This window comes from Poecilia mexicana, unplaced genomic scaffold (assembly GCF_051168715.1).
Source record: "Poecilia mexicana isolate PSO_F unplaced genomic scaffold, ASM5116871v1 scaffold_11, whole genome shotgun sequence".
Lineage (NCBI taxonomy): Eukaryota > Metazoa > Chordata > Actinopteri > Cyprinodontiformes > Poeciliidae > Poecilia > Poecilia mexicana.
In genome coordinates this window covers 7,475,106-7,485,195 of record NW_028263380.1, presented here as the reverse complement: position 1 = coordinate 7,485,195, position 10,090 = coordinate 7,475,106, and the positions used below count along the sequence as shown (strand labels likewise).

Sequence of the window (10,090 nt, the reverse complement as noted above, 5' to 3'; positions counted from 1 at the left end):
AGTGGCACAGAGAGGTAACTGCATCCCCAGAGGTCAATGCTGCGTTCAGGCCGTGTTGGGAGTCGGAGCAGTACGAGATGAGGACAAACAGTCACACCACAAAACAAGACCTGTTCTGCCTGCCCTGTCCCACAGTACTCAAACAAGGCAACTGGAACACTCCTTGAAATAATAGATATTATGTGCCATCTTGGGGCATTGAAAATAAATAAAATAAGTTAAAGACAAAAAGAAAATCTAATCAAATACCACAGCATGCATAAAATGACCACATGCTTGCTTTGAATTTTCACTTTTTCCAATTCTTCTGTATTAACTGAAAATTGAAACACGTACTTTGGATTGTTTCATACTATAATTCTGAACCATAGTAGTTATTTTTGCAAACGTGGCAACAAAGATGCATTATAAGTTTTCTGCACAGTGTGTAAATCATCTTTGGATTCACTAAAGTTTAGCAATGTTGGCTTTGTTGTCCTAATGGAATATTTATGGCTGTTTTTTAAGGAATTAATCTATATCTAATCCAGCTTTTCCAAGTACCTCATATATCTTATCTTCTCATATATCTTTTGCTGTTTTGTCATATTTTTTGATGCTCAAATGTATTTTAATAGCAGACAACATTAATAAACTATGTTGGGGGGGGGGAACTTTATTTATTGAAGACTAGACAAGTCATATAAAACATGGCATCAATTTAGTTATTAAGAAATGATTAGTCACATTTTATAATCATCTGAGTTCAACCTCATAGTCCACTCTCACACATTTAACCTAATACATTGTCCACAAATGAGAAAACATGTGGTGATCTACCTATGTGAACAAACTATAGTAATTATATTTCATCAAGTTTATTATTGAAAAAAAATCATTTAGAAAAGAAGACCTTATCGGTGTTTGGTGTTCAAATCTCCTTCAGGCTTTCAGATCTTTGTTCGAATTGGAACCACTTTGGGGGCCAAGTAGCTTTGATGCTGGGTCTGTCCTTCAGAAGGTTGTAGTATTTGGCCAGTTTAGGGTATCGTTCTGGAGACAGGCTAAAAAGGAAACAAAACAACTCAGAGTCATGATGTTGAGAAAAATCTGTCTTCCAGCAAATACCAAGTTTAGTTACTTACCCATAAGCGAAGGTACAAGCAATGCTTGGAAAGAAGACAACATCGGCTAAGGAGAATCCTCCTGCTAGGTAGCGGTCTGCAGCCACCTTGATACACAGAACAAACGAAAACAGCACTGTCGTCAGCGTAACGTGTGACTTTCTCCACATGTCTTTCTGTGAGCGGTGCTCAAACCTACGTTCTCCAGGTAGCTCTCCCAGAGTTTAAGCTCAGTGACCAGATTGTCCTTGTGTCTCTTCAGAGCAGAGTCATGGCGCTCTCCTTCAGGGGCGTAGAAGTCGTAGAAGACAAAAAATTCTAAGACAGATGGATCAGCGTTAATATTACTGTTTCTGTCCTGATCATTGTTCGAGCTAACACGGTTGTCCAAGTGCACATGCTTGACTGAAACGTACCCATTTTCTCAAGAAAGAAAAGACCCTCCATCATGCGTTGGTACATCAGAGCTTGTTCTGCAGGACTGTCAGGGATCAGCTTGTTGCCCTGAGACTTGAACTGATTCTTTTACCGCAGGAGACAAAAACAATAAAATCATAAGAACTTTACTTTCAAACAATACATGTACTTTATTCAATGTGCACCATGCTTTACCTCCAGGTACAAACACGCTCCAACAGACTCATTGATTATATTCTCTCCATGTTTGAAGGTAGGAAGCTGGTAGGAAGATGTTAACATGATGTTAGCTTGCAACGTTCATCTTGAGACATTGCTACTTGATTAAATGCAGAATATTATCATCAGACTTGTAATTATGAAGTACTTGTTTCTTCAACACAATATATTTGTAAAATAAAAACTGTGCTAAGTGCTGTGCTAATGGAGTTGTGGTGTAGCCTGGTACAACTGTCCCCGGTCTGACCAGGACAGTGTTTCAGAGGTCAGAGCACATTTTGTAATCAACAAGGGAAAAATGAAGCAATTTAACTCTAATGTTGACCTAATGATTAATGATTTATATTAGACTTAATATTTTTGCCTTTTCTTACTGATGGAAATGAACAACTTTTCCTGTCTCTACTTGAACAATCACAACCAGTTTTAGTTTAGGTTGAGATTTGAGTTTCTATGCAGAAATTTATGGATCCTCTATTTGGCGCAATTTGTCCACTTTGCACTAAATGAAAAGGTATGGAAGCAAAATTCTCAGTGGTGTCAGCTCAAATCATGTACAAAATTATAACAAGCAGTATTTAGGTGTGCACCTACCTGTCCTCTGGGGTTGATTTCCAAAACCTCTTTAGATTTATGCTCCTCTTTCTCAAAAGACAGCAGTTTTTGCTTGTATCCCTGTAGTTTCTTCTCCTCCAGGGTGATCATGAGGCGCCAGCATGGAGGGGATCCGGACCCCCACAGCAGATACATCGACTTCGCCATAGTTAGACAGGAATCTCACCGCTCTGTGGTGAAGAGTGGCTGAGCAACTCCCACTCTCTAATTTATCAAAAAGTTGGGCACTCAAAGGCCCACCCATTAGTTAATGTCCAACTCAGGTGAAAGAAGAGAACGAGAAAAAGAAGGTGAACGTTCATTTGCTTTTTATTGCAGAATGTGTTTAAAAATATATGCAAACTATCCTCTGTTAGAATCTGCCTGACAGGTATGGAAGATTTTAGTGAAAATACCTTCATACAATCTGACTTTTACAAATGGCTTTGACCTCCATTGTCAAAGCTTCTCTGAGGTACACCATGGTTTATTCTATATAGCTAAAATAAATACTAGTAAAAAGCAAAATAAGATGTAGAAGTGGATTTTCCACAGTATTTACAGTTACGCCAATATTTCAACCGTTTGTCGTTGTTATAGATAAATGAAACATACTTTTAATTGTTTCACAGTATAATTCTGCACTGTAGTTCTTATTTTTGCAACAAAGATGCATTCTAAGTTTTCTGCATAGAGCTTAAATTGTCTTTGGATTTACTAAAGTTTGGCAATCTTGGATTGTCGTGGTTTTTGACCATTTGTGGCTACTTTTTTTGAAAATTAGAAATTAATCAATATGTAATCCAAATTTTTCCTGGTCTCACACAAGTACCACATGTGTGAAGCACAAGGAAAAATCACTGGCCCTGTTATCTTCCACTTTTGCTATTTTGTCACATTTTTTAAATATATTTTAAAGACAGACAACAATAATAAACTATGTTGGAAAAATATTTATTTATTGAGGGGTAGCCAAGTCACACAAAACATGATGTCAATTTAGTTATTAATAAATGAACTGTGACTAGTCACATTTTTTGATCATCTGATTTCAACTTTACATGGCAAACTCATACATCTAGCCTAATACATTATCCAGAAAATGAGAAAATGTGGTGATCTAGCAAATTATACTAATTATATTTCATTAAATGTGTAATTGCAAAAAACAAGACAGTATTTTCAGCTGTCTTCAGATGTCCTTCAGGCATTCAGATTTTAGCTCGATTAGGAACCACTTTGGGGGCCAAGTAGCTTTGATGCTGGGTCTGTCCTTCAGAAGGTTGTAGTACTTGGCCAGTTTAGGGTATCGTTCTGGAGACAGGCTAAAAAGGAAACAAAACAACTCAGAGTCATGATGTTGATAAGAAAGATCTGTCTTCCAGCAAATGCCAAGCTTAGTTACATACCCATAAGCGAAGGCGAAGGCAACGTTTGGAAAGACGACAACATCGGCTAAGGAGAATCCTCCTGCTAGGTAGCGGCCTGCAGCCACCTTGATACACAGAACAAACAAAAACAGCACTGTCGTCAGCGTAATGTGTGACTTTCTCCACGTGTCTTTCTGTGAGCGGTGCTCAAACCTACGTTCTCCAGGTAGCTCTCCCAGAGTTTAAGCTCAGTGACCAGATTGTCCTTGTTTCTCTTCAGAGCAGAGTCATGGCGCTCTCCTTCAGGGATGAAGAAGTCGTAGAAGGCAAAAGATTCTAAGACAGATGAACCAGCGTTAATATTACTGTTTCTGTCCTGATCATTGTTCGAGCTAACACGGTTGTCCAAGTGCACATGCTTGACTGAAACGTACCCATTTTCTCAAGAAAGGAAAGACCCTCCATCATGCGTTGGTACATCAGAGCTTGTTCTGCAGGACTGTCAGGGATCAGCTTGTTGCCCTGACACTTGAACTGATTCTTTTACCGCAGGAGACAAAAACAATAAAATCATATGAAATTTATCGTCAAACAGTACATGCATGACATTCAATGTGCACCATGCTTTACCTCCAGGTACAAACACGCTCCAACAGACTCATTGATTATATTCTCTCCATGTTTGAAGGTAGGAAGCTGGTAGGAAGATGTTAACATGATGTTAGCTTCCAACGTTCATCTTGAGACATTGCTACTTGATTAAATGCAGAATATTATCATCAGATTTGTAATTATGAAGTACTTATTTCTTCAACACAATATATTTGTAAAAAAATAAATAAATAAAGGAGTTGTGGTGTAGCCTGGTACAACTGTCCCCGGTCTGACCAGGACAGTGTTTCAGAGGTCAGAGCACATTTTGTAATCAACAAGGGAAAAATGAAGCAATTTATCTCTAATGTTGACCTAATGATTAATGATTTATATTAGACTTAATATTTTTGCTTTTTCATTCTGATGAAAATGAACAACTTTTCCTGTCTCTACTTGAACAATCGCAACCAGTTTTAGTTTAGGTTGAGATTTGAGTTTCTATGCAGAAATTTATGGATCCTATAGTAATAGTCCATCTGAAAAAGTATGGAAGCAAAATTCTCAGTGGTGTCAGCTAAAATTTTGAGAAATAGAAATAAATAAATAATCCTGTCATTATTTAGGTGTGCACCTACCTGTCCTCTGGGGTTGATTTCCAAAACCTCTTTAGATTTATGCTCCATTTTCTCAAAAGACAGCAGTTTTTGTTGGTATCCCTGTAGTTTCTTCTCCTCCAGGGTGATCATGAGGCGCCAGCAGGGAGCGGATCCGGACCCCCACAGCAGATGCATCGACTTCGCCATAGTTAGACAGGAATCTCACCGCTCTGTCTGGGAAACGTGGTGAAGAGTGGCTGAGCAACTCCCGCTCTCTAATTTATCAAAAACCGGGTGTTCAGGGCCACGCCCTTTTGTTAATGCCTCATTCAGTGATGAAAGAGCTAAGAAGGAGGTGAACAGTCATTTGCTTTTTTCTTTTTTCTTTTTTTTTTTGCTGAATGTGTTTAACACACCATTTCACGTGAAAGTGTGCGCTGGCGCTCCTTCGTGTCCAAACACTTCCTCACTCCATCATTTAAAAAAAACAAAGATTTCTATAACGGACTCATTTCCTCACGGCTTTTCTTTACAACTACAATCCTCAGAAACTCCTCCTTTTTCTCAGACCTTAATACGAGTGTCTACGAAAAACATGACACCACCTCACTAAAGATGTTGTACCTGATAAGGACATTTGCACATTTAATGCAGAGTGCTCTGCATGTCAGCCACAAGTTTCATCATCGTAGCGTTTTTTACACTTCACACAAAACTTCATCTGAGCTCAAACACTCCTCCGTTTCAGTCACTCCTTTTAAAAGCACTTTACTGAAGGGTTTGGGGTGTAATTTGGGACGAGTACACTGCCTCACCTAGACTGTTTAATAGTGCTTAGAACACAATTTGTTATCAACTATTTACAAGCAGTTTAGCTGTAATGTGGATCAAACGACTAATAATTGTCTGAATATATTGGTTTTGGCGTTCAGATGGAAATAAACAGCTTTTCTTATCTCTACTTGAACAACCACAAGCTGCAGTCGGTTCTGTTTTAGGGTGAGATATTAGTTCAAAGTCAACTCTTTTATTTAGCTTTGTCACTGGACCTACAATTAACTTATGGAGGAAAAGTTAAAACTGTAGACTTCGACCCTACCCACCACTCCATCAATGTCAGTGATACTGTCCATCAGTAAGATGTTTAAAATGAAGTTGGACAAGCCACAAAAGGTGTATCAAGCTTCTAGATAGCAAACTGTTTCTATGTAGGGATTTACAGAGAGTTGAGATTTAGCAGATAACAGGAAAGCTCAATGCGAGAATACCAAACCTCTTTTATCCCGTAAAAGTGTCCACTTTTGTTGGAATTTGCAAATTTCAGGAGTCTTTTGGAAATGTTACTCATACTAGTAACAAACGTGTTGAGAATAAATAATTCTGTGTTTTTTACCTCTTCTAGCTAGCTGCAAAGCTAAAGCTAAAGGAAATGACATGTTAGCAAACGCTTTCAAAGCTAAGGGCAGAGAATATGACACACTAGGGAACGCCCTCAGAGGCTAACAAAGGAAGTTACCAGCTGTTGCTTGTTGCATTTTGTCCTGCTAACTCCTAAAGGTAGCATGAGAAATGAACCAACTGTAGTTTGGTATTAATAAATAGAAATCATGAATTCAACTCACTGACTCTTCTTCAACCTCATACATCAAGAGCTCAGCATGGAGGACGGATAATTTTCCACACATGCTAATGGCTAATGTAAGATGCAAAGGGCAGCTAAACATGTGGTATCCATCATAATGTTGCTTTGGTTGTAAAATATGTGAGATCAGCTAATAACTGATTCTAAAGGCAGCCTTAAAATGTGAATTATGTTATTCTCTTATATTTTCTATAGTAAAACAGTAAAACAGAGACACTATTGCCTTCTACTCATTCTAGTAACTATGTTTATGCCTAAACCTGACATTTTCCCTATTACTAGTCTATTCTTAACCAAAACTCAATTTATGCCACACCTCCAAAAAGTACCTATAGCCACTTTTCACAGGTTACAGATTTCTTACAGTTTTGACTTATATGTCACACTTTAGCTTTTCAGATCATCAAACATATTTTAATACCAGAAAATAATAAACCAAACTGACCAAACAAGCCGTTTTGAAATGTCTTTATTGAGTGACAAAGCATAACATCCATTTAGTAATTAGTGTATGAATTGTCAATAGTCCCACTTTTTTTGTTCATCTGAGTTCAACTTTGTAAGTAAAACCTGCACGGCACATCTGACCTGATAAATTATCCACAAGTAGAGAAAACGTGATCGACCTGTATGAACAAGGTATAGCAGTCATGCTACATTAAGTTCGTAATTTCAGAAAAAGCAGTATGTTAAGAAAAGATGAAGACAGTGTTTTCGTTGCTCAGATGTCCTTCAGGCTTTCAGATCTTTGCTCGATTTGGAACCACTTTGGGGGCCAAGTAGCTTTGATGCTGGGTCTGTCCTTCAGAAGGCTGTAGTATTTGGCCAGTTTGGGGTATCGTTCCACAGACAGCCTAAAAAAGACCAATGAAAAAAATTCAAAATGAAAAAAATTTAAAGTCATGATGTTGATTAGAAAGATCTGTCTCCCAGCAAACACCGGACTTAATTACATACCCATAACGGAAGGCGTAAGCAACGCTTGGAAAGACGACAACATCGGCTAAGGAGAATCCTCCTGCTAGGTAGCGGCCTGCAGCCACCTTGATACACAGAACAAACAAAAACAGCACTGTCGTCAGCGTAAAGTGTGACTTTCTCCATGTGTCTTTCTGTGAGCGGTGCTCAAACCTACGTTCTCCAGGTAGCTCTCCCAGAGTTTAAGCTCAGTGACCAGATTGTCCTTGTTTCTCTTCAGAGCAGAGTCATGGCGCTCTCCTTCAGGGGCGTAGAAGTCGTAGAAGGCAACCAAGTCTGACACAAACAGTGTTGATGGCATTATTTCTGTCCTTAGCATTTTTCAAGCTAGTATGATACTAGCTGTGCACATGTACAAGTGGAACTTACTTAGTTTCTCAATTAGAGTGAGACCCTCCATCATGCGTTGGTACATCAGAGCTTGTTCTGCAGGACTGTCAGGGATCAGCTTGTTGCCCTGAGACTTGAACTGATTCTTTTACAGCAGGAGACAAAAACAAACATAATCATGGGAACTTCTCTTTCAAACAATACATTTATGATATTGACTATGAACCATGCTTTACCTCCAGGTATAAACACGCTCCAGTAGACTCATTGATTATGTCGTCTCCATGTTTGAAGGTAGGAAGCTGGTAGGAAGATGTTGACAACATAATGACAGTTCATCGTGTGGCACTGCTATTTGATTAAACACACATTTATAACCACTTTGCTAAGTGCTGTGCTAAAGGACTTGGAATGTAAAATGATAAAAGTGTCTCCGGTCAGACTTGGACTGTTCGACAGTGCTCAGAGCAGAACTATATTTGACCCAATTAAACCAAATGTACTGTATTTTTGGTGTATTACGACTTTCTTCTAACTAGATTTGTCAATGGTCTTACTTAAAATATACCAGGCAGATAAGTAGTAATATGTCTTTCTTAAAGACAAAAATAAAATGTACAACACATGTGGTGTAGATCTGTTCTTGTAAACTTAGCATCTAGTTAGTAGAAAGTCGTAATACACCAAAAATACAGTACATTTGGATGTTCTTTGTAGCAACATATAATTCTAATTTTCAGATTATTTCATTCATAATGTTCACACTGTCATTTAATTGTAAAATCACATATGGAGCCGTTATTAGTAGCAATTTTTTGCCTTATTGCTTCCTGTTGAGCATTTTCCAGCTTCTAACAGCAGCCAGCCTGTCTCAGGTGACGGACAGGAAAGGTTTACCATCAGCTGTGAGACCACCATGGCTGTTTCAACACCTTCTAGTTTTTAGGTTGTGTTAAAAGGTCGGAATTTCACAAGTTTCTGTGGGACGTTTTCACTTCCACTGCTTCTTACAGGGGGAGAAAATAATGGTTTATAAAACTGACTGTAAAGGAGTTAACCGACCTGCGATGCTTCCCGTCAGAATCAGTGGCTTGCAATTGTTTTTGTATCACCTTGGTACATTATAGCAGCTATAAAAAAAGATTAAAATAAACATTTGTTTCCCTTGTGAAAAAACTAAGAAACAAAAACCAAAATAACAAAACAAAACAAAACAAAACAAACAGGATCAGCACTGCTGACATTGTTTCTGGTTTTTCTGATCTAAAGCCAATTGGGTTGGAACAGTTGTGTGTAGATGCAGCAGCTCCAGCTGCAATCCTCACTATTTTCTTCCACTCAACTTCCCATTCATATACTTCTTTACCAAGGGAGCTTTTATAGCTGATCCTATCTGTGAAAAATGACCATGACTGGACTGTCAATTAAAAAGGACAACTTTTTTAATTATTATTATTTTAAGCAAAACACTGCTTTTGGTTATATTGATTTGTTTCTGGAGAATTTGGCTTCTCATCAGCAGTCAGTCACAATCAAGAAAATGAACAGAAACATCACAAATCTTCATTTGTAACTCCATTCTAATTTATTATTAAAGGCACCTATACATCACTGCAGGAAAAGTCTAAAGAGAAACCATGTTCAGGTGAAAATAAACAGCTTTTTGTGAACTGGAACAATCGCAACACGCTGCAATCAGTTCTATTTTAGAATAAGACATAAGTTCAAAGTCATGCTCTTGTATTCTGCTTTGTCATTGTACCTGCAATCAGCTACCAGAGGAAACTTTACAACTGTAGACTTTGACCCCCCATTCAAGCCCCCTACCTTGCAGAAATTTAACAGTCCATCTTCAAACTAAATTCTCCGTAGCACCAGCTTAAATTGTGAAAAAAAAAACAAACAAAAAAAAAACTTTCAAGCAGTATTTAGGTGTGCACCTACCTGTCCTCTGGGGTTGATTTCCAAAACCTCTTTAGATTTATGCTCCTCTTTCTCAAAAGACAGCAGTTTTTGTTTATATCCCTGTAGTTTCTTCTCCTCCAGGGTGATCATGAGGCGCCAGCATGGAGGGGATCCGGACCCCCACAGCAGATACATCGACTTCGCCATAGTTAGACAGGAACCTCACCGCTCTGTCTGGGAAACGTGGTGAAGAGCGACCGAGCAACTCCCACTCTCTAATTTATCTGAAAGTTGGGCGCTCAAAGGCCCACCCATTAGTTAAAGTCTAACTCAGGTGAAAGA

General features: G+C 38.5%; 3 protein-coding genes across 3 annotated transcripts; all 3 read right to left on the bottom strand.

The window, feature by feature from the left end:
* Positions 1–639: 639 nt before the first annotated feature.
* Positions 640–2,525, bottom strand: LOC106923142 (glutathione S-transferase A-like). Its single transcript, XM_014996033.2, has 6 exons — positions 2,334–2,525; positions 1,716–1,781; positions 1,520–1,625; positions 1,303–1,421; positions 1,125–1,210; positions 640–1,043 (listed from the first exon to the last, which is right to left on the bottom strand). The coding sequence occupies exons 1-6, from the start codon at positions 2,499–2,501 to the stop codon at positions 911–913; spliced, it is 678 nt and encodes a 225-aa protein (XP_014851519.1). The 5' UTR covers positions 2,502–2,525; the 3' UTR covers positions 640–910.
* A 746-nt stretch (positions 2,526–3,271) lies between these two features.
* On the bottom strand, positions 3,272–5,165 carry LOC106923143 (glutathione S-transferase A-like). Its single transcript, XM_014996034.2, has 6 exons — positions 4,933–5,165; positions 4,334–4,399; positions 4,138–4,243; positions 3,921–4,039; positions 3,743–3,828; positions 3,272–3,658 (listed from the first exon to the last, which is right to left on the bottom strand). The coding sequence occupies exons 1-6, from the start codon at positions 5,098–5,100 to the stop codon at positions 3,526–3,528; spliced, it is 678 nt and encodes a 225-aa protein (XP_014851520.2). The 5' UTR covers positions 5,101–5,165; the 3' UTR covers positions 3,272–3,525.
* A 1,823-nt stretch (positions 5,166–6,988) lies between these two features.
* LOC106923144 (glutathione S-transferase A-like) lies at positions 6,989–10,081 on the bottom strand. Its single transcript, XM_014996036.2, has 6 exons — positions 9,788–10,081; positions 8,080–8,145; positions 7,883–7,988; positions 7,671–7,789; positions 7,493–7,578; positions 6,989–7,389 (listed from the first exon to the last, which is right to left on the bottom strand). Exons 1-6 carry the CDS (start codon positions 9,953–9,955, stop codon positions 7,257–7,259), a joined length of 678 nt encoding a protein of 225 aa, XP_014851522.2. The 5' UTR covers positions 9,956–10,081; the 3' UTR covers positions 6,989–7,256.
* Between the last annotated feature and the right edge of the window lie 9 nt (positions 10,082–10,090).

Coding starts and splice junctions, on each gene's coding strand:
- LOC106923142 (XM_014996033.2), bottom strand. CDS start 2,501: ATGGCGAAGTCGATGTATCTGCTGTGGGGGTCCGGATCCCCTCCATGC. Junction 1,422..1,519: donor TTTCTTTCTTGAGAAAATGG/GTACGTTTCAGT, acceptor CATCTGTCTTAG/AATTTTTTGTCTTCTACGAC. Junction 1,044..1,124: donor GCTTGTACCTTCGCTTATGG/GTAAGTAACTAA, acceptor TTTCCTTTTTAG/CCTGTCTCCAGAACGATACC.
- LOC106923143 (XM_014996034.2), bottom strand. CDS start 5,100: ATGGCGAAGTCGATGCATCTGCTGTGGGGGTCCGGATCCGCTCCCTGC. Junction 4,040..4,137: donor TTCCTTTCTTGAGAAAATGG/GTACGTTTCAGT, acceptor CATCTGTCTTAG/AATCTTTTGCCTTCTACGAC. Junction 3,829..3,920: donor GGGAGAGCTACCTGGAGAAC/GTAGGTTTGAGC, acceptor CTGTGTATCAAG/GTGGCTGCAGGCCGCTACCT.
- LOC106923144 (XM_014996036.2), bottom strand. CDS start 9,955: ATGGCGAAGTCGATGTATCTGCTGTGGGGGTCCGGATCCCCTCCATGC. Junction 8,146..9,787: donor AAATCAACCCCAGAGGACAG/GTAGGTGCACAC, acceptor TCTTCCTACCAG/CTTCCTACCTTCAAACATGG. Junction 7,790..7,882: donor CACTCTAATTGAGAAACTAA/GTAAGTTCCACT, acceptor TGTTTGTGTCAG/ACTTGGTTGCCTTCTACGAC.